At 37.2% G+C, this 23,256-nt stretch overlaps 1 protein-coding gene across 1 annotated transcript in view; it reads right to left on the bottom strand.

Moving 5' to 3' along the window:
- Positions 1–23,256, bottom strand: part of SLC6A5 (solute carrier family 6 member 5) — a 77,061-nt gene that overhangs the window by 44,579 nt on the left and 9,226 nt on the right. Inside the window, exons 3-7 of the mRNA XM_070735179.1 lie at positions 22,504–22,635; positions 21,573–21,746; positions 12,027–12,168; positions 8,857–8,989; positions 4,582–4,716 (exon numbers count right to left, since the gene is read on the bottom strand). Coding sequence (XP_070591280.1) covers positions 4,582–4,716; positions 8,857–8,989; positions 12,027–12,168; positions 21,573–21,746; positions 22,504–22,635 — 716 coding nt within the window. The remainder of the gene's footprint in view (positions 1–4,581; positions 4,717–8,856; positions 8,990–12,026; positions 12,169–21,572; positions 21,747–22,503; positions 22,636–23,256) is intronic.

Genomic DNA, 23,256 nt, shown 5'->3' with positions numbered 1-23,256 from the left:
GATGCCCAGATAAAGCAAGCAGGCACCTATATTAGGCATCAGCGGAGTAGGAAGATTCTGGAAGCAGATGATTATTTTAGCGACCGCAGCAAAGGCATCACTTCATGGGCAGGAGAGGGTAATGAAAAAAACCCACTCCTGTATTTTTACCAAGCAAGCCGCATGATTCAAACATATGATTGATGATATAGTGTTAGATGATGGGCCTCTCAGGCTGGATGGCACTCAACATACTAATGAGGAACAGCTGAAGATCTTTTGGAGTATTAATGGTGTTTATGGTGTGGCTGGATTAAAGCCTTGAAGATGTCTAGTTGATGATGATGCTACACACAAAAGAAAATCCAAAGCTACAAAGACAAAATAATGGAAGGAACATAGAATATAAGAAGCATAAATATAAGAAAGTTCCATACACTGAAAGACAACTAGAGAATGACCTCTTCTTCTTGTTGTTAGTTGTTAAGTTGTGTCTGATCCATCACAACACCATGGACATTGTTCCTCTAGGTCTTCCTGTCCTCTACCATCCTCTGGAGTCTATTTAAACTGCTTTAGTGACTCCATCCAGCCACCTCATTCTCTTTTGTCCTATTCTTCTTTTGCCCTCAATCTTTCCCAGCATTAGGCTTTTTTCCAGTGAATTATTCCTTCTCAAAGTATTTGAGTTTCATCTTCAGGATCTTGCCTTCAAAAAAGCAGTCAGGTTTGATCTCTCTAGGACTGACCAGTTTGATTGCCTTGCAGTCCAAATGACTCACAGGAGTCTTCTCCAGCACCATAGTTCAAAGGCCTCAATTCTTTGGCCTTCAGCCTTCCTTATGGTCCAATTTTCACAGCTCTACATTGCAACTTGGGAAAACATAGCCTTGGTTATGACATCTTAGGTCTCAGCAAATGACATCTTAATCCTTACAAATCAAGATGGACTTTTGACACAGACAAATATATACATGGACAACAACGGACAGAGTGCACAAAAATCAAACTGACTATATTATAGCTTACAAGAGGTGGAAGAGCTCAATTATAACATCAAAAACATGACCAGATGTTGGCTATGAACAGACCACAAACTGATCATGTGCAGGCTCCATAATGTGACCTTGAGCATATGCCCACCATTCTCAAGGAAAATATTAGGAATCACTTTGAAGTCCTGAATCTCATTAATAGAGAACCAGAGAAACTGTGGAATGAACTTAAAGTAGTCATTAAAAATAAAAATGAAGAGAGATTGCCAAAGATGAAGAAACAGAAGAAATCAAACTTGATGTCAGAACAAACTATGGAAATTGCCAAGAAGAAAAGAGAAGCCAAGCCCAAAAAAGATAAAAATCCAGAAAGGGAATTTATAGAGAATTTCAAAGAGTTATTACAATAGCATCTCTAAACATATTGAAGATGAGAAAAGATGTGAAAAAACAGGGAAAGTCTTCCAAAAATTCTCTCAAATCAGAAGATTACAACTTGAACCAGTAGTTGGTTCCTACCAGTACAGATAATTGCATGTAGCTTTGTGTTCCTGGCATGTGCGTGCATGTCTCAGCGAGATTTTGCTTCTGTGCATGTACAGGAAGCAAAATCTAGCGAGGGGATGCATGTGTGCACAAGATTTGGCAATTTCTTTTTCCTTTTGTGCATGCGCAGAAGCAAAAAATTGCCAACATTTCATGATATTTTGTTTCCTGAACATGCACAGAAGCAAAATCTTGAGAGAGGAGAAACACAAAGCTGTGCACAATTAGTAAGGGGCAAGTACAAGTGCACTAGAGTGCCTTCCGTCCCCTGTCCTATTGCTCTCCTATATCTCCTATACCTTTCTTCTATTACTATATCTTATTTTCTATTCTTTCTTAGATATATTTTACTATGAGTATCTCCTCTATAATCTTCATCATGTATTTTACTATGTGTATATAGATATATACCACTAAACCCTCTTTGTGTATTGGAATAAATAAATAAAAAATAATAAATAAATAAATAAATAAATAAATAAATAAATAAATAAATAAATACTGCCTTGAACTGTATGCTAAACAACACCAATGGACCAGCAATTACTGATGTAAAGAAAACCAAACAAAGATGGAAGGAATATTCTGAATACCGGTTAATAGAGATGCCAATATCCAAGACACCTCAGAACATATTCCCTACTTAGAACAACATCTAGTACTAGAAGATATAGTTCTATCTTTGGTCAGTAATGAGTTGAAAGGCTACAGGTTCTGAAGGATACTCATTGAAATATGATAAGAAATGGATGAAGAATTAGTAACAGGTTCAATTAAGCTATGCCAATAAAACTGAAGAATAACATACTGATCTACAGATTGGAAGAACCCAATCTACATTCTAAAAAAGATGGCTTAATAGAGTGTGCAAACTATCATACACTATTATAACATATTCTGTTACTAAAATATCCTTAATTTCACATACAGTATTAACAAAATAATGCTTAGGATCATCCAACACAAATTAAACATGGAAAGGAAAGGAGTGTTTAAGCTAGCTTTGGAAAAGCCAAAGAACATGAGATAGTATTGCTGATGCATACTGAATAATATAATGGATAATAATCATTGGGGTTTTTTGTAATTTTTTTAAAAAATTGTCCACATCAAAAACATATATAACATCACATATACCTTCAATATACATATATTATCACTTAAAAACAATAATACAATAACCTAAGTTACATTCCAATTTTAATATTTATTATTCAATCTATCTCAATCTTCCCACTCTTCTATCTCAAGGTGGCTATTCCACCTCTAATACCTACTATCTTGCACATTCTCTCCTCTTTCCTTTTTATTTATTTTATTTATTCATTATTTAGATTTGTATGCCGCCCCTCTCCGAAGACTCGGGGCGGCTCACAACAAGATAGAACAAATCATAAATAATCCAAATAACTTTAACATTTTTAAAAGATTTTAAAAACCCCATATACTAACAGACACACACACAAACATACCATGTATAAATTGAACATGCCCGGGGGAGGTTTTTCTATTACCATGTCCTCCTCCTTCCTCCTTCTCTATCTCCCCTTCTGCTATCTCTGCTATCTCTCCTTCTTTCCTTCTTCCTCTTACACACTCTAAATTCTCCCCTGACTGGATAATTCTAATTACAAAATTATTTTTTATTATTTTTCTCCTCACTGAAAACATTCATAGCCTATCATGTACTTCAATACAGTTTAATAATTGTGTTTCATCTACTAAATATAATAATTAACACTTCTTAATTTCATATCCATTACTCTCAGTATACACATACACACACACACACTTTTGACACCTGAGGGAAAAAAGGTTCCACATCACTGCCCTAGGACATACATTATTTGGATTGTTATTCTAATTGATGGTTTTAGCATTATGTGCTGTCCAGAATAAGTAGCCATTCAAATCAGATAAATAAATGAATAAATTCCATAATTAGCTAAACTGATTACTGTTGCTTTTCAGTTTCAGCTACTCTATAGGAAACCTTAAGACTGTAATAAACAGATACCAAATAACAAGGGTTTTAGCTTAGAAAAGCTAGAAAAGCTTAGAAAAGTCTACAAAGTAAACCAAATAAAGTCACACAAGTATTCATTGTGTTACAAAATTCATGTTTTTTCAAAGTATAGTTCAAACTACTGACAAGTTATAATCTGAAAGTAAACTCATAGCTGTATTTTTTATTTTAAGCCTCAAACAGGATGTTCCTGTTCCCATATTAGTTTCCATGTCTTCTCTTGGGTGTCTCTACTTGCTTGTGTAGCCTCTTTTGAGTGGGACATCTATTGTCATTTAAAAGTACTGTGATTAGGAATAGCAAAACACTGCATTACTCACGATTATACTATCATGAAATTATCTCCATTCTGAAGCACAACAATTCTAAGACAGTTTTTATTAGGACTACAAACCTAGAATCGAGTTTAAACTCAATAGCAATAAGAACATTATTCTACAATTATAGAACAGTTTGTGCATACAACAAGTAGAGCTAAGTAATCTCCTGGAAAACCCAATTTTCTTTCAATATACCTATAGCATATGTTTACTACATCTCTTCCTCTGTGTAATTTTCTTCCAACTGATTTACCTATATCTCTAGGATAGGTAAGTGCATGTTGAATTCAGGAACACTTGGTTAGATTTATACCAAGTGACTTTTTCATATACTACTCTGGATCCAAATGCATAACAAAATATGGAAGGAAGGTGGACCTTAATTTAGGCAATCTGGTATCTCTACAGCCATGCTTTAGTCATCATGGTTTGAACAGATACTATGCCTTTAGCAAATGAAGTATTGTCCTGAAGGAGCCAATAACATTGATCAGATAATGTTATAAATACAGCTGTCATTTTTTTAATTTATTCTTTTAAAATTATGACAGACAAATGGGGAAAATACAAAATTAAGAAATATAAGCATGGCCAAAACAAACACAGAAAATAAGCTGTCATAAATATTCATAGCATATAGTGCTTTCTTACTCAAAAATAATTCCATATGTGACTTTATTCCATTATAGAGTTATATCTTGAATAACAAGCTTACCATAGCATCAATTAATTTCTCCCAATTAGGTGTGATGAAGTACCAGATTCCAGCCCCAGCTCCTGGCAGGGTAACTCCTCTGATAAGTAAGATGATAAGTACTACATATGGGAATGTAGCAGTAAAGTATACCACCTAAGGAAACATAAACAGATAATATAACCATTCATTCCAATTGAAACTGTAAAAATGTACTTACAATTACACATATTTGTATGCTACTGCAATCTAAGTCACTCTTAGCAGCTTACATAGAAAAAAAATGTCTATATAAAAAGTTAAAACAGCCTTGGAAAAAATAAAAGTAATATCACTGACTTACAGTAAATTATACAGTAAATTCAGTAAATTATTGCACAACCTGTCAGTGATATTTGCTCATGGTAATATAAACATAAAAATAATAGAATGGTTTGCTAAAATGGTATGATGTATGCAAAGCCCTAAATTAATAAAATAGCAATGTCTGGGGATAATTAATGCAAAAAGTAACTCTATGCAGTGGTGGGTTCTGGATTATGTTACTGCCAGTTCACTCAGGGATGATACCGGCTATGGCACCACCGAAAGAACTGGTTTGGGGGCATGGCAGGCCTGAGTGGCTACCAGTTCCAGTGACTCAGTCCACCAAGTTACTACCTGTTCTATAGAACCGATCCAAACCGGTAGGAACTCACCTCTGACTGCATGTCTTTCTCTAGAAAATATCTATTCTCTAAAGCAATAGCATTCCTGCAGATAAATGCTAGTATATTAGAGATACATTTATCACTACACTATGACTACCAAAAGAATGAAAATTACAGAGTTGTCAATTTTCTGGAACATAAGTGACTAGTGTAAAGTAGTCAATTCCTAAACTTCTTTTTAGATGTGCAGTAAACTATGTTATGGCTTTTATTCCAGCAAATGTTTTTTTCACACGTAAAAGATAAACATAAAAAGCACATTCTCCAAAAGTTTTGTTACATCAAGCAACCAGAAAATCAATGTTGTCTTCAGGATCTGGGTATTCCCTATGTGATTACAAAAGGGATTTTTTTTTGTTCCACGTGGTATGGCCTCCTGGATGATTACATGGTCCTGTCTCCAAGATAAAACAATACTAATGTAATCAAGACTGATTGCTAAAAAGTGAGAAACATTCTATAGTTCCAGCAGCCAACTCTGGGGCACTGTTCCCTGTAAGGTGCGCTGGAGCGCGGGGGCGCAGGCAATAAGAAATCTCCATGCTGCATTTTTCAAGTGCCATGCAGAGTGGTGCAGCCATGGGGAACATGCCTCCCCCCCCACCTCCCCCACCCAGGGGATTCCTGTCCCTCTCAGCCTCCTCCCCCTTTCCAAGAGTCTCCAAGTTTGCCCTTCCACTGCAACTGCTGCTCTTTGCCTCTCCTGCTCCCTCCGCGGGAACCGTTTCTCCTCCACCCAACTTCTTAGACAGAGAGAAATCCTCCTCCGCTCCTCCAAAGACCGGCTTTCTCCCCTGCAGCCCTTGCCTGCCTGCCTGCAGCTTCTCCTGCTCTCAGCTCCTCCCAACTTCCCAAGACCGGCTTTCTCCATCCATACTCTCTCCCTGTGGGCCCTCAGGCTGCTCTCCGCAGCCTCTGGGACCCCAACGTGTGCCAAGAGGCAACAGGGAAGAGGCGCAGGGAGCCCCGGCCAGCCTTCCTTGCAGCCCCCCTCCCCTCTGTTCCTCCTTGCTCAGCCAGCCCTGAAGTGGGGGGAAGGAGAAAAGGCAACGGGTGGGAGGGGAGGGAGCTCAGACAGACACTTGCCAGCACTGGCCCTGCCTGACCTGGGAGCGAGGCAGCAGGGCAGGGTTGAATGACAGCTGTCTGTCTGAGTGAGAGGGGAAGGGCACTTAAGAGGCGCAGCTGCACAAGGAGCCTTTTGTCTAGGGAGGGCAAGGAATGCCTGTGGAGGGTCTGGGAATCAAAGCCAGATGAAGGACTTTGCCCCTTAAATCACTGAAGATTTAATGCCACCATCAAATAAAAGCCAAATGGGCGACTTGGAGCCAATCAGGGGACTTGACTTCTAGTCCTGCCTTAGCCATGAAAAATCAGCGACTTTGGGCTAATCATCAGCAGAGTTCCAGTGCCACCTTAATTCTCATTTGAAAAAAATTCTCCAATTAATTTGGGATACTAGAAGGATACGTTGAGGAAAGAAAAAAACACAGTGGAAATTTCTTTACACTTTTCATTTTTAAAGGACCCCTGGAGGGACCGATAAGCAAAAAAGAAGCCATGTGTTCCTTCGCTTATTTGGGTATACCAGGGTGATTCAACAGAAAAAAAACATATGGTTCTTCCCTGCAACAAGCTGAATGAATGAGATCCTGTGGTCTAGAGCATTCGCTGGCTGGGGAATTCTGGGAGTTGAAGTCCAAATATCTTCAAGTTGCCAAGGTTGGGAAACACTGGTCTAGAGGTTACATCTACTGCTTTGTAAACCAAACCTCACAGGTTCAAATCTTGGTGAGATAGCTGCAGAGAGCTGGAACTGGACTATAGTAATGTCCTTTTTTTTCATTATCAACAAAAATATTTTTTTTATTTGTTTGTTTAGGTGTGAAGTACACACCAAAATAAAAACAATCTCAAACTGAAATCCCATATAGCTGTTCTGCTGAACACATTCTGCAAAGGAGATTTTGCGAAATCAATCACTGATTTTGTTGTTGTCTTGGGTGACATCTGTGAAAAAAATTCAGGTGCTCAGGCATGAAAGTGTCCTGCTCAGACACTGTACTTTTCCACACACACCAAAAAAAAATTAGAGGGAACATTGCTCTGGGGTACCATTTTCAGCACTGCCAAAGGAGAAGTAAAATAAGCAGAGTGTGTTAATCTGATAAGATTGTAGGAGAAGGCGTGACAGAGCCTGGGGGGTAGAATTAAAAAAGAGATCACCCTAAAATCTCTACATAGTCAGATCTAAATTAAATTCAACTTCCTTTGGATTTCGTTGACCCTTATCTAACTTCAAGTAGTGCTAACCATTGGTTGAGAATATTTCTGGGCAGAGGCATGGACGTGAACTTTTGTGGCTGATATAGATTGATAGAAGAGGAAAAAATGGACTTAAGACCCACATTAACAAAAATCTACCTTGTCTAAATAAATCAAAAATAACTTTCAGCACCCTGAAATAGGAACACATACTTGTCTTTAAGAATTAAACTTGCAGATGCTATGACAGGTTTCGTGGTTGTGCACCAAATACTGTTAAATTCTAACATTCATATTACTACTACTTCTGCGTCAGAGGCACTGAAGTGCTGCCATGATGGAAGTATTGGCTGGTGACATCAATGTTGCCCAAGGATGAAGTTGCCCACCAAAGTAGTACCCATTTATCTACTTGCTGTCACCCATTTTCAAACAGCTAGGTCGGCAGGAGCTACAGCATGTGATGGGACCTCACCTCATCCCACAGCACAACTGGATCTCGAATGTAAGCCTGCCAACTGTCAGCCCAGCGTACTAACCTTACGAACCACCGTGCTCTTCTTCAAACATTCATTACTGAAGCCATAATGGCCAATAAAGAGGTAAAATTTTATTTTAATAACATCTTAGAAGCAATTGGTTTCCATCCTTAGAATACATGTGTATTTCCTCCTCCCCTTTCTTTTTAACAAAACCTATAAACACAAATTATTCAAATTATTTAATTCAAGTTACCTACATGTGTGATTTTCAACTGGTTAGTTCTTGACCAGGAATTGATTTTAAAAAATTTCATCAGAAAATATGAGAGCAAATCTATATCATCATTATAGATACTAGTTACATAGTTACTCTGATTTTTGGACTACGAGTACCTAAGAATAACTTAAGGAGAACTAAGCTGTAAAACACTTCATTGTGTTATTCTATTCTGCTATAATAGAGCACTATTCCGATTTTCCATGATAGTTTATCTTTGTTGCCCAAATTCATATTTTACCATATTCTTTAGTCATATGATAACCAAATCTCTCTTCAATATATAACCTTCTGTCTTTACTCCTCCTGAAAGCCAATGGAATCAAAAAGCCATGCCATGAAAAGGCCATGTATGAAAAATGAGAACTTAAAGTTTAACCAATATGCATATCAAAGGAAAATATTTCACAGCTTTTCTTGAGCTATGGTACACACCAGCAGGTACTAAGTTGCTACATTTCTCAGAAAGCCATTACGTATTCCAGTAATGCTTAGATTTTAATATTGCAAAATATATTCATTTCTGAATTTAAACTAGAAATGGTCTAAAATAATTTCTTACTTTTCCTGATGTTTTTATTCCTTTAGCCAGGGAAGCATAGACAATTGCCCAAGCTAGAAAGAGAGACAGTGCCAAAGGCCACCTGATTTCACCAGGATATTCAATTCCTGCAGAAATCTTCAACACAAAGTACCTAAGAGCCAAAACGTCAGTAAGTCATGACCATTTGTGTATACCTAGCATCTGCATTAATTATAGTTGCTTGTGCATATAAGTTTCTATTCTTTTATTTTTTTCATTATGATTAAAAAATAAAAAATAAAAGCAGAGAACATGTCACAGCTATTCAAGTCAACTTACAAAGTCCAATTGTCTTCTAAGATACATCTATTCTTTCATTCAATTTAACGTCCATTGAAAAATATTAACACAAGAAGGAGGAGTTAGAAGGGGAGGGGACAGAAGAGAAGGGAAGGGAAACTCTAATTCTCTAAATGATTAGAATCTTTCAAAATTTAATTATTACATAAACAAATTTTGTAGCCTTGCAGGAAGTCCCTTTTTCAGTGATTAGATGCCTTTATCATTTCCAGATCGCCTTACTGAGTATGACCTGTTTTCCTAAATAGAAATGTATTAAAATGATCCAAAACTGAAATTTACTCAGATGGACTCCAACAAATCTTGGAAATTTTATGAGCTGATTTTATGACTCCCACCAAAACTGTGGTTGCTTTGCAATATAGAAGTAATTAAGAGAGGCTAATTTCTTCCAAACTCACAATACTGCTGTTTTTAATATACACCAACTGAATGCAATGAAAGTTTCGGAGACAGATAGAATGCAGTAAAGAACATTTTATGACAAATCTAATCAAACTAAGAGCTAATTATTGGGCCTATCCTGTGGTAGAGGGAAAAGCATTTTTTTTTCTCTGCCATTATTGTATTCTAACAATATAATCTATCCAGGGGTGAAATTCAATTCTCTTTCTACTCCTGGAGGAAGGATATTGCAAAATCTCTACTACCACCCCACTCTGGGACCAACCAGAAGCAGTATTTGTCAGTTCTCTAAACCAGTGTTTCCCAACCTTGGCAAGTTGAAGATATTTGGACTTTAACTCCCAGAATTCCCTGGGAGTTGAAGTCCAAATATCTTCAGCTTGCCAAGGTTGGGAAACACTGCTCTAAACTACTCAAAATTTCTGCTACTGGTTCTCCAGAACCAGTCAGAATCTGCTGAATTTCATCCCTAAATCTATCAGACTTTTCTAAGAGGTTATTACTAAAAATACAAATAGATTGTAACATATTTCCACACTATTTTGAGATCAAAATCTCTTAGGTCTACCACAATTACAATTATTAGACTTTTATCCCAATATAGCTATATGATGTAAAGTCAAGGTGGTGAACATCCATGATACTGCTGCTTCTTAATTTCCCAACTACTCCTGATGAGATAGCTTGGTTTGAGGGAGAGAGTTAGTGGCCTGAAATCACCCAGCCTAAGGGAGAGCTAGAACATTTCTGGCTTCCAGTCCCATGCCTTAACCATTACACCAAAGTTCCTCTCTGAAATCTGAATCTGGTTTAAGTATCATGGATATATCTAAGAATGTAACTTATTCTGGCTTTTGTGTCTCAATATAGGGGCAAGGTACTTTGCAAATTCAACTATTTTTTATGTCTACTGCTCCTCACCCAACTGTTCCCAAAGTAATATACATTATATTACACCTAGCAGGATTACCCAGTACTAAGACAGTGGTACCCAATCTTTCTGATTCTTTGGACCAGTGACAGCGGGAGGCAGGGGAGAAAAGGGAATGGTGTTGCATTGTTGTACTACTTGCACAAATAAAACTTTGTGTGCTCACCCTTTTGAACGGCCCAGTTTCCAATGTCCGCAACCTGGTACAAGAATGTGGACCAGGGTTTGGGAACCCTTGCTCTAGGGTTCTCAATATTTGGGAAATATGGCCATGTTATCTAAAATAATATTCTAACCACTGAATGCCAAACATGTTTTGAATCCAAAACCATAACTTTTTTTTGCCAACACACATGCAATCATTTAATAACCTTTGTATAAATATAAGCATCATATTAATTGGTATAAACAGACATTAGATAGACAAAAAAAACCCATACAACAAAATTAGGGGAAAAGCATATAGACAATATTGCAATCTTCTTTTCACTTCTTTTATTGATTGGGAGTTTATTTATTCAGCATATGGCATACCATATATGGACCACCATTATTTGTTTCCATTTCACCTGGATTGGTTAAAAACACAGTTAAATATAAATGTTTAAAAGATCTACAGTATGTCCAAATACCAATGTCTAGGCCATCTAAGATATTGATTGGGAAGTGTATATATTTTTAGAAAACAATTGATTACTCCTGTCTCCAATGTTACCTGCATGATTTTCCATTTCCATAAGCATTGTTGGGAGTCAGGTGAAATACAATTTGATAAATACATAAGTGGGGAATTTTCTTTACCTTCTTCTCTGACATTTGCTCTGGAGAAGTTTTCAATCTTTTGGATCAGTTATGAAAATTGCAAAGAAAAGTGGGATAATCAGCAATGTTCAACAGCTAATTGCTCAGCGCAAAGGTGTCAAACTCAAGACCTACAGGCTGGATCCGGCCCACGGGGTGTTTAGATCTAGCCCATGGGGTTTTTAGTCCATGGGGTGTTTAGATCTAGCCACCCTGGAAACAACTGTGCCTTTGCCAACAAAAATGAAGCTCAGAGTGCACGCGATCCTCGCAAGTTCCTTTTTTGGCCATGACTGCTTCCTGCAATCCTCTGGTAGCAAAAACAAGCTCTATTTTCACTGCAAGAGGGTTTCAGGAGACAGGAGCTGAATACTCAGGAGCCCATTTTTACTGACATAGAGCTTGGGCCATTACAAGTGTCCCCAACAAAGTGATGTCAGGCTAGCCATGCCCACACTGGCCACGCCCATTCCAGCTCCCTGGGGTCAAACACAACCTTGATGCAATCCTGAATGACACCCCTGACTTACTGCTAATGGAAGACCACTATGGAATCCAACGTATCCTTAAAATGAGAACTTGATACAAGATAGTTTTAAAAATGTAATACATATAAATATAGAAATAAAAATATCTACCACCAAGTGTTTTTTATGCTAAAGATTTTCTTTAGCTTTTTTTAAATTATAAAACTTTTATCAAACAATCTTACTTGAAATATTCTTCACTGCCACTGACAAACGTCTTGTTGACATGGCTGGTATAATTGACCATTGTCAAGTTTGGATAGGCACTCATACAGGAAGTAGAGTTCTTTATTTGCAACTTGGGGTGGTCACCAATGATGCAGGAATCTAACAAAAGAAACAAATGGAAAGATTAATGTTTTGGGCCAAATTATATTCAGTGACTGATGGGGAATCATAATTAAGAAACTACACCTTACAGTGAAAATGTATTTCACTTCACATGTTTATAAGTAGTTCTTGACTTAAATCACAGTTGGAACCAAAATTTTCATTGCTAAGGAAGGAGATTGTTAAGGGAGTCCCACCCAATAGTTACAAATTTTTTCATTTTTTGCCAAATCACTGCAGTTATACAGTGTATTACTATTACATGCTTGTTAAGCAAATCAACAACTTGTCAGAAACAGGCTGGGAAGGTTGTAAATGGCAATACATGATCCGGGGATGCTACAACAATCATAGAGATACACGTTAGTTGCCAAGTGCCTAAGTTTTGATCACCTAACTGTGGGAATGTTGGGACAGTTCTAACTATGATGACCATAATTCACTGTTTTCAATTCTGTTGCAATTTCAAATTGTTGCTAAACAATTTGGTTGTAAGTCAAGGACTACCTTTTTGTATACAAATAGAATCAGGGATGGGTCCTAGCTTACCTCACTGCTAGTTCAATTCTTCCTGCATTGCATGCACAGTACCAAACATTTGCAAAAAATTCCCCCCAAAAAGCCAAAAATATGATGGTGGTGCATACGCAGTACCAGAAACTTGAATTATGTAAAGGTGCAGAAGGAAAAATGGCATCCATTGACTGGGACCAAAAGAACTGACTCCATGACTTCACCAGCAGTTTGCTATTGGTTCTATAGAACTGGTGCAAACCGGGAGGAAGCTTCCTCTGAATAGAGTCTCATGATCATACAACCCTCTTAATATTTTGAACTACCTCTAAAAGCACTTTTGGTAGTTTACTGTATATACCGGTAGTTTGTTTGTCTGCATAAAAATAATTAAAAATTAGCAACTTCAGAAAACAAATTAAAGTGCTTTAAATAAATGTACTTTAATTTAAATCAGCACAGTTAACCCCCTTTTTAAAAGCCATCTGGAGTTGCTATATCAGTCAGCTGAGTGACATAGAAATTTAATGAATAAAATAAATAAATATAATTTTCTTATGTTTCAAAAAAGCAATAAAATACAGATTAACATAAAGGGAAAAGGGGGAGTAAAAAAAGAAAACTTAGAAGGTAACAAAATATACATAAAATAAATTCATACAAAAAGTGACCTTCGTGTTTCTTCAATACAGAGACAGTTGATGAACTACAAGTCCTCTATTAACTTTAAGTAAACAATTAAAATCTTTATAATATGAATAACCAATATTCAAAAAAAATATACATATATTCTTAGTTTGCCTTTAATTTAACATATGAAAACCTATTAACTATAAATAAATCATAGCCATATTTGGCAGCACAGCTGAATCTTTATAAAAGCATAATACAGGGGCAGACGTGCTCTCTTCCTTCTGTTTTTTAAAGTCATTTTTTCTGTTTTCCAGCAGTAAAGCTCCTGTATATTAATAATTGAAGATTATTGAAGATTCAGCACTCAGCGGTGAGTTGCTCCTGGTTCAGACCAGTCCTTAGAACTGGTAGCGCCAGCAGTGGGAGGCTCCGCCCACCCACCCAGGATGCTTCTGTGCATACGCAGAAGTGTTGCAAATGCGTGCAAATACATGAACCAGTGGCAACATATTTTACAATCCATCTCTGATTCAGCTTAGGTCAGTTTACTACATGCCATGAAATATTGCAATTGCAAAAATGCTCCAATCAACAAAATTATGAAAACGGTTATATTTGTGAGCCATATAATACCATAACTTGGCACATTTAACGTTTTTTAGTAAATGCTATTTATCAACTAGTTAAAATTATTAGGAAATTACTAAGAAAAACTATCAATGAAAGAAGCACAGAACTCGAAAACTGCTATGTCTTTGTTGTGAAGTCAGATATTAATATGTCCACCATTTTCAAAGTCTGGTATGTAATTGCTATTACAAAGTTCAAACTTTTTTGCAAATGACATATAAAGAATTTTTGGTGTTATATCTCAAACTACCAGCAGAGGGGAGAATAGTTGTATGCTATCCTTCCACGGTTCTTTTCTTTTTTTAAAGTTTCCTATATTTATTTAGGGGTTAAATACTTTTTTTTAATTGCAACTGTTTTTGTATTTGATTCCACATATCTCATGTTATAATCTCCCCAAATAAATAGTTGCTTCTTACTTTCTAAGCAGCATACTTTTATTTATATTGCAACCAGCCTGCCTCCTTTTGAGGGCTAAGAGGACTAAGAAAATATCTAAAATCGAGATAGAATTCCAACCCAATACAAATTTGATGCTACCAAATTTCCAAAACACAAAAATTATATTAATTGAAATTTGAGATCCATTCATTGAAGATGCTGTTGAATGCACATTTGTAATATATTTAAATAGCACATTAAAATTATTGCACTTGTTCTCAGTCACCAAAAAGCTATAAAACAATGGAGTGCTATGTATAATCTACTCAGGAAAATTTCTCATTCAGTGTAATGTGGTTTTAGTCACTGGTAAATGTGTCCATAATATTCCACACAAGGCATTTGTATTTATATAACCAAGTTTTATGTGGGATCACCTCTCCCCTATTACATCTATTTGGTCCATCAGGATATGGAGCCATATTATGGGCTCCATTGATTAGATATTGTCATCTGGTGGGACCATGAAAAAGGGCCTTTTCAGTGGTAGCCCTTTCTTTGTGGAATATCATTCTCCCCTGAGGTATGGCTGGCCCCTACTCTGCTCCTACTGTTACTGCTTAGTAAGGGGTATTAGTGCACCAGCATGCCTAACATCCCTGTCCTAAGTTTCTCTTATTATTAGTACCAATAAACAGTGTTATTTCTTTGTATACTATAATTATGTACTTGACAAATAAATAAAAATAATTAAAATAAAATAAATAAAATGCTTTTCTGGATCACTTTAAAATGTAGTTTTGTCAGTGGACCTGGGGAAATAGGGATAGAACTGATCAAGTGGTTGTTGCTGCCATGAAGGGTGGGAGAGGGGGTTGTTTTTTTAATGCATTTTAAAGTTTTTTAAGATGCCTGTTTTTGAGTTGGGTGGCTATACAAATTTGTTCCACAATTAAATTGTTACAGTTGTCTCTTTGATAGTAGTCTTAAAAGGTGCATAATAGTAAAGCATGTACAGGATATATATAGCAGAACATGTGTAAAATGGATTGACTTGTCTTATTTTGACCATATCTGAGCATGAGCATAAAGATCTCAGAGTGACATATAAGGTCATTTTTGCTGCACTGCAGCAAACCTGGCTTTTGTTTTTGTTTTTTAAAAAAATGCAGCTTAGTTTTCTTGAGTTGGTAATTTGCCTGCACTAAATAATTCAAGTCAGCAGAGGGAGCAACCATTTTGCAGCAGGAGACAGAATAATCTTTGCATGGAAACAGAAAATTGAAGATGTTTCAAGTTTTTAAATAAGCTATTTTAAATATCCAAGAATTCAATAAAGTTGTTTGTTTTTATAGCACCAAACTTGTTTTAAGGAATAAGACAAGACATTCTAGTTGGATGGTTTAGGAAAATAGCAGAGCTACAGAAATGAATTGTGCTTGAGTCTTCGGAGAGGGGCGGCATACAAATCTAAATAAACTAAACTAAACTAAACTACTACATATCTAATATGATTTCTAATTTGTACAATTGTAGACTGGGCAAACGCTGGTATTTTCCTCCTTTTTTGAACTTTTCAAAAATTAACAAAGCAAATTTATAGGATGCTTTAAGTAATTCTACCACTTTTTTTGTCTTTCCATTCAATCATGTAGTGATTTTTTTCCTCCTTCCATTTAGTCATGTTCATTCCTCCCAGACTGCCTGGACATATCCCTGCAGTTTTCTTGTCAAAATTTTTCAGAAGTGGTTTGCCGTTACATCCTTCCTAGATCTTTGAGAAAATAACTGGGCCAAAGTCACCCATCTGGTTTTGTGCCTAAGGAAAGACTAGAGCAGGACTAGAACCTTTTTTTTCCTTGAGTACCACCAGGTGGGGGTTCCAACCACTACCAGTGCTGATGTGTGCACAGCTTTGGGTGACCGACAGGTGTGCGGGTGCGTCTGGTGCACACGCAGGCATGTCGGAGCGAGATTTGGCTTCTGTGCATGCGCAGGAAGCAAATCCCATGAAAAGACATGAGGTGCGCAAGATTTTGGCAATTTATTTTTGCTCCTGCGCATGCGCAGAAGTAAGAAATCGCCCAAAATTGCTGAACATTTATACACGCATGCATCCTCTCATAAGAATATGACTCCTGCGCATGTGAAGAAGCCAAATCTTGTTCAAATGCATGCGCACATCCGCCGGGCACCTGAAGCTGCACACACAGCTCCATTTCTGCCACCGGTATCCCTCCCATTCCGGTAGGGACCTGATACTGGCCCACACCCAGTAATGGGCAGCCAAAATTTTTACTTACACACTGTTGGTGTGGCTTATTTTGTGGGTGTGGCTTAATGGTCATGTGACTTGGTAGGAGTGACTTGCCTGCCATCGGATCAGGTCAGAGTGCCTTGAACGATCATCATCGTTCAAGCGAACTGTTAAGTCTTTGACTTACAACCTTACCAATGTCGCTCGCTGGGATGACAATTTGCTTCGTGTTTCCCGCACTCTCATTTCTGGGTTGCCCCCCACCTCAGGCTGGGTTGCTAGGCGAATGGGTGCTGCCAGAAGCATAAATGCTGCCAGCGCCATTTCTATCCATGCCTTCTGCTTGCACCTCAGGTGGGAAATGGCCATGTGGGGCTGGAGGGGAGCGGGGCAGAAGAGAGAGAAGCTCATCTGAGACCAGGAAGGAAGAAAGAGGAAAAAAGCAAGGAGCACAGATGTAGCAGCAGCAGCAGGGGGGGAAAGGAGAGCCGAGGTGAGCCGAGACCAGTAATTCAGGAAGTGATAGCCGCAGATCAACTGGAGCTGTGCATGCATCTTCATTTCTGCCGGTGGAACTGTGTTCCACCCCATCCTGCCTGCTGCCCACACCCATAATTCAATGACTCCCCACTGCTTTGGCCCCCCCATGCATACACACAGGACCCTCTACCCCCTCATTTCCCAACTTCCAGTGGGCCCGGTAGGCCCATTTTTCACCCTTCCAAGGCACCACAGACTTCCATGGTACCTGGAGAGTGCGAAAATGCCCACCCCTGCCGCCTGGAAGTCTTGGAGCCTGGGGAAGGTGAAAACGCCCTCCCAGAGCCTCCGTGCGAACTGAAAATCAGCTGGCTGGCATGTACATGCCCACTGGAGCTGAGCTAGGACAACGTCTTGCATGCCGACAGATAGGGCTCCGTGGCATGTGTGACATAGGTTCGCCATCATGGGACTAGGGAGTCTTCCCATTTCTAGCCTGAGTCCTTTAACCATTACATGAAACAGACTTGCATATAAAACCTTAATAAATTATGTAACGCTTTGTTGTGGTTCAGTCTGGGACCCCTCCGGGAATGGCTGACTTTCTGTCGGTTTCCAGCTCAGAGGGAGAGGCTGAGGAACAGGAGGTGCAGACTGACGAGGAAGAGGAATCCCAGGCTGAAGAAGAAGGACAGCCAGAGTCCCACCAGGGGGAGCTCTCCCCAGCAAGCAGCCTGGATTCCTTAGGGGAAAATGCTCAAGACATCATAGATATGCGACAAAGGAGAGCTAATCAGAGACGGACTTAATTGGCTAAGTATTTCCAGCATTAGAGGTCACAGCTGGGTTTGGGTGTGGTGCTCTTGGGAAAGGATAAAAGGCGGACCCACCCTTCCTGGCTTGTGGAGTTTTATCTTGGAGATTCGTGAGACCTGTCTGTGAACTTTGGTGGCTTACAATCCTGGTTTGTGCCTTGGACTATTGAAACCTTGGGGGGGTGTGCCAGCAAGAAGCTTGTGGTATTGACTGGACATCAGGACCCTGCTGTAACGTATTATAGCCTGTCTGTTGTGAAGACAGGTTTTCCTTTGTGCTTATTTTTTCCAGCTATAAAATACTTTTGGCTTTTACCAGAGTGTCTGGCTGTTTTTTCAGTTGGTGTTGAGGTCTGGGAAAACCCAGACAGAACACGCTTACTGTAAATATAGCTCAGAGTTCTGGGGTATCTATTAAAAATATATTAGGAAGATAATATGTAAGGGAAGTCATTGATCAGTCAATAATAGGTAGGAAATGGTACTGATTGACCAAAATGATACTAACTGGACACTTTTGTGAAGAACTGCTGTTTACTCCAACTCAAATCTCTAGCTAAAGTTGCCAGTCAAAAGGGTTCTTTCTCTTCCTATATTGTTGCTATATTTCAAATTTTCTCATTTCGTTTGATAGAAATTAATTACTTTTGACTGAATCTCTGAGGAAAATTTCAGCCAATTTTCATGGGGCCTGATTTTTTTAAAGATTTTTTTTAATCCCCCCCTACCTTTATCATTGGAAATAAATAAATAACTCAAAACAGAGAACATATCAGAGAACACTCCTTCCTCCTCCTATTTTCTCCATAACAACCACTTTATGAGGTGGATTGGGCTGAGAGAGTGTGACTGGTCAAGAATCTCTCAATCAGCATTCATACCTAATATGGACATTTGTATTTATTTTAATGGCTCATGGACAATATAGCAGAAAGCATGGATAACACTATAAATTACCAAATGTTGGGGCCAAATGCTATAAATACATAAACAAAATTTAAAAAACCATTTAGAAATAGGAAAAATGCCCTTTAGCATCTTGCTGCAAGAACAATAAACTAAAAAAATAAAATAAATTCTGAGGTCTCCTAAGAGTGCGCTAAACCCTGCTGTTCTGTTCGGGTCGTATGTGACCCGAAGCCAAGTTTGAGTCCCTGTAAAAAATTTTCCCTGCATATCTGAAACTTGAAATTTCATGACTATCCATCACTTCAGGGGTTCTCTCTATGAGAATTTTTTTTGGGGGGTGGGGGGCTTAGTTTTTGCTGGGCAAAAAAAGTTACAAATCTTCTGTTCGGGTCACATACGACCCGGACCGAAAACTCTTCATTTGAAGTGCTTATGTTTGGTCAATTTGAAAACTTTTTTCACTTGGAAAGTAGTCTGAACATTTCTGCACACAATGATATGAAAATTGAAATGAAAAAAGTAAATCTTATTGGTTTATTTTGCGGATATAATGCACGCCCCCCCCGTTTTTGTGATTTTTTTTTCAATTTATGGATAGTTTTGCTTGCAAAATGCATTCTATTTTACTAAAGTTGGTGTGGGATTGGTAGCTTGAACATTTCTGAATATAAGAAAAATATAAAGGAACTGAAAAAAATGATTCTTATTGGTTTTTTAATATCAGAAATAAGGCCTCCCCCCCCCCTCGGCTGCTTGCAACCATTTTCACTTTTTATTTTTTTATCCTCCAAATCCGAAATATTCTTTAAAATCTTAGGCATTCATTTACTCAATTTAACAATGCTGATCATCAAAAAATATTTTTGGGGTGGTGGCTAATTGTTTTCTGGGCAAAAAAAAATCATAACTTCGAGTCTGTTTCTGTTCGTATATGACCGGACCAAAAATAATTTTTTTAGGTACTTGAATTTGATCTTTTTGAAAACTTTTTCAACTGGAAAACTAGTTTGAACATTTATGAACATAATGATATGAAAATTGAACTGGAAAAATTGAGACTTATATTTTTATTTTGATCAAAAAGCCCCTCCCCCCCCATCCTTTTTTAATTTCGTGTCAATTTCTATTTTTTTAAGGCTACAAATCCCTAAGGAATTTCCCCCCAAAAGGTTTGATATACTAAATTGAACATTTCTGAATATAAGAAAAATATAAATGAACTGAAAAAATGGTTCTTATTGGTTTATTTTTGCCACAAAAAGGCCACCCCCCACCCCCGGCCTTGCTATGTGCCATTATTGTCACTGTTTATACATATTTGTCTAGAAATATTTGGAATATCCTTTTGAAAATCAACCACATTGTAGCCAGAGGACTAATTTTATGAAACAAATCCATTTTACTAAAAAAAAGTATGTAAGTTTGAAATTAACAGCATAATTTTTATATAAATTGAAATAATTGAACACGGGGGGAGGCATACATTTATGTGCAAAATAAACCAATATGCATCAATTTTTCCAGTTCAATTTTCATATCATTATGTTCAGAAATGTTCAAGCTACCAATCCCACACAAACTTTAGTAAAATAGAATGTATTTTGCTAGCAAAACTATCCATAAAGTGAAGACTATTTAAAAAAAACGGGGGGGCATGCATTTCATCAACAAAATAAACCAATATGCATCAATTTTTCAAGTTCAATTTTCATATCATTATGTTCAGAAATGTTCAAGCTACCAATCCCATACCAACTTTAGTAAAATAGAATGCATTTTGCAAGCAAAACTATCCATAAATTGAAAAAAATTTCACAAAAATGGGGGGGGCGTGCATTATATCCGCAAAATAAACCAATAAGATTTACTTTTTTCATTTCAATTTTCATATCATTGTGTGCAGAAATGTTCAGACTACTTTCCAAGTGAAAAAAGCTTTCAAAAAGACCAAACATAAGCACTGCAAATGAAGAGTTTTCGGTCCGGGTCAGGGTGACCCGGGAACAGAAGATTTGTTACTTTTCTTAAACAGAACAGCAGGGTTAAAAAAAAGAAGAACCTTTTGCAGGGAAAAATAACTGATGGAACTTTTTTTAAAGTTAAATTAAAATATAGATTGACATAGTATTGGTTCATTTTTATTTTAAAAACATATTTATTACACCTTTCAAATTCAACTTTTCTCATAATGATTTACTAAAGTCATTTTTCCTTTTGCGTTTCTGTTCCTGAGCATACATACAACAACTCAGTAAATCTTCATGAAGATACATTCCATTTGTATATGCAATAGATCACTATTTGAAAATAGTTTTTCTATTAATAGTGTATTAATCCTTAGTTAGGCAATTCTTTTCCAGCTGTTTTGAAAGAGTATGTGCTTTTAAATACACACACACACACACACACTTCATTAGGATGATTAAATCTGATGGATTCTTTACTTGGAATGAATTATTTGAAGAATCACCACAATAAGGCAATATTTATTGTCGTTGTTATAACAGAGTTATCTTAGACTGCCAAGCACTGTTCTGTGAGTTTTCTTTGTAACATTCTCACCCAAGGAATATACAATTAATCCCATCAGTGGCCTTCTGAGGACATTAAAGACCCATAAAACATGTTGTCATTTTAATTTGAGTCATGTTGTATATTAAATGATGATTTTGTGACAATAAGTTGTATTAGTTGTATTAGCTTATTACAGGTATAGTATAGACCAGTAGCACAACAAGAATGTGAGCTTTAAAAATATAAAAGAAGAGTGTGCCCCAACTTACCTAATAAAAGTCTGTTTTTATCTCTACAATCAGGTGTATTCCACAGATTGTTACAGGAAGCCCAAGGTAACACAGGTACAAAGGATGCAAAAAGGTAGAAAAGTGTATAGCACAATATAATATTATAATATATGGCTATTAGGACAGAGATAATCAGCATTGCAATGCCACAACCTGGGGGGGAAAGAAGATACCATTTCATTTTACATTCTTGGGACCAAAACATAATGAGGAAATTAACTAATCCTATGCAACTCACTGTATTTTGACAACTGAGTACATTATTTTTGAGTCTTTTTATAGGAGACAATTAATATGCAGTCCAGTTCTATTTTATTTCTAAGCACAAGCTGACCGACTGAATTACACTCAAAGTAAATACAATCCAAGTAAATACAATCCAATTAAATAAATAAAATAAATAAATATTTGATTCTAGCTTGCACCAAATTGCCCTTGTTCACATACCAGTATAATGGTTTATCAGGTTAATTAAACCAGAATGAGCATATTGCAATCAATTCTTTAATGCATCAAATCATACATCCTTGCATCTTGCTGTGCATCCTCCCTATATAAATATGATGCACATGGTTTGCATGGGTTGTTTTTTTTTTAAGTACGGAAAGTACTGTACTGCAGTATCACATGTGTTGGATTCAATCAGAATGCTGCAGCTACACTCCCCTGCTGTGGAATGCAGTGAAGGTTCACTAAAGCAGGAGAAGTGCTGCATTATTACCACATCAGTCAAGGCAAGGTCCATTCAAGGTCAAAATAAGACTGCAAAGCATCAGCCACCGCTCTCTCACAGCGCCACCCACAGGTCAAAATCATGTCCTAACCCTTGATTAAGCTGAAGTTAATCCACAATTTCCTAATAGTGAAAATTTCTGACAAGTGCAAGAAGCAATCCGTTCCAATAGCTTACCTTGTAAGGCAGGGATGGCTTTCCAGACAGATACAGGTCCCTGACTAGCAAATTGACCCAGAGAAACTTCCAATAAAAAGATAGGAATTCCAGCCAGAGCTAACATTGTCAAATAGGGAATAAGAAATGCACCTAAATAGGTTAAAAAGAAAAAGAAACAAGTGGGAGAAACCTTAAACACACAGAAACATAGAAACACAGAAAGTAACCAATCCTCCTTTCTTGTTGCTGCTTTACATTTTTATCTACTTAGTTTCATGAAATTTTATGGAATAAAGATATTTCATCTTTAATATTTTTTGCCAAATCAGGACCTGGGAGCTGTGTGGAATTACAACCCGATTTAGATGCCAAGTTGAGGAAGCCTATCTTAGAAATTTACATTTCTGCCCAGTTGTTGTAGGACATAAATGGATTGTATATTTGATCTAAAACACAACAACAGGCATCAATGGAGTTTAATCTGGCCATCATTGATCTATATTCTACAATTTAATAGGTTTACCTTAAATAGCATTGAATCTGGATTGTATTAATAACTGGCTTTAAATAACATGCTTATGCATAGCTAATTTATTCATTTTTTTCTTCAATTAATTCAGTTGAGAGTTTTACATATTGCATTATCCCAGAAAAATTAAATGCATATGTTGATTCCATAAATATTAGACCAAAAGGTAGTAAACCAGCTTGCAACTCAATGTCTAATACACACCCTGTCGCTAAACAAAACAAAGTTTACAAACTACAGTG

Source organism: Erythrolamprus reginae, chromosome 1 (genome assembly GCF_031021105.1).
Source record: "Erythrolamprus reginae isolate rEryReg1 chromosome 1, rEryReg1.hap1, whole genome shotgun sequence".
Classification (NCBI taxonomy): Eukaryota; Metazoa; Chordata; class Lepidosauria; order Squamata; family Dipsadidae; genus Erythrolamprus; species Erythrolamprus reginae.
The sequence above is the reverse complement of the archived record's forward strand: the minus strand, read 5'-3'. Positions and strand labels throughout refer to the sequence as shown.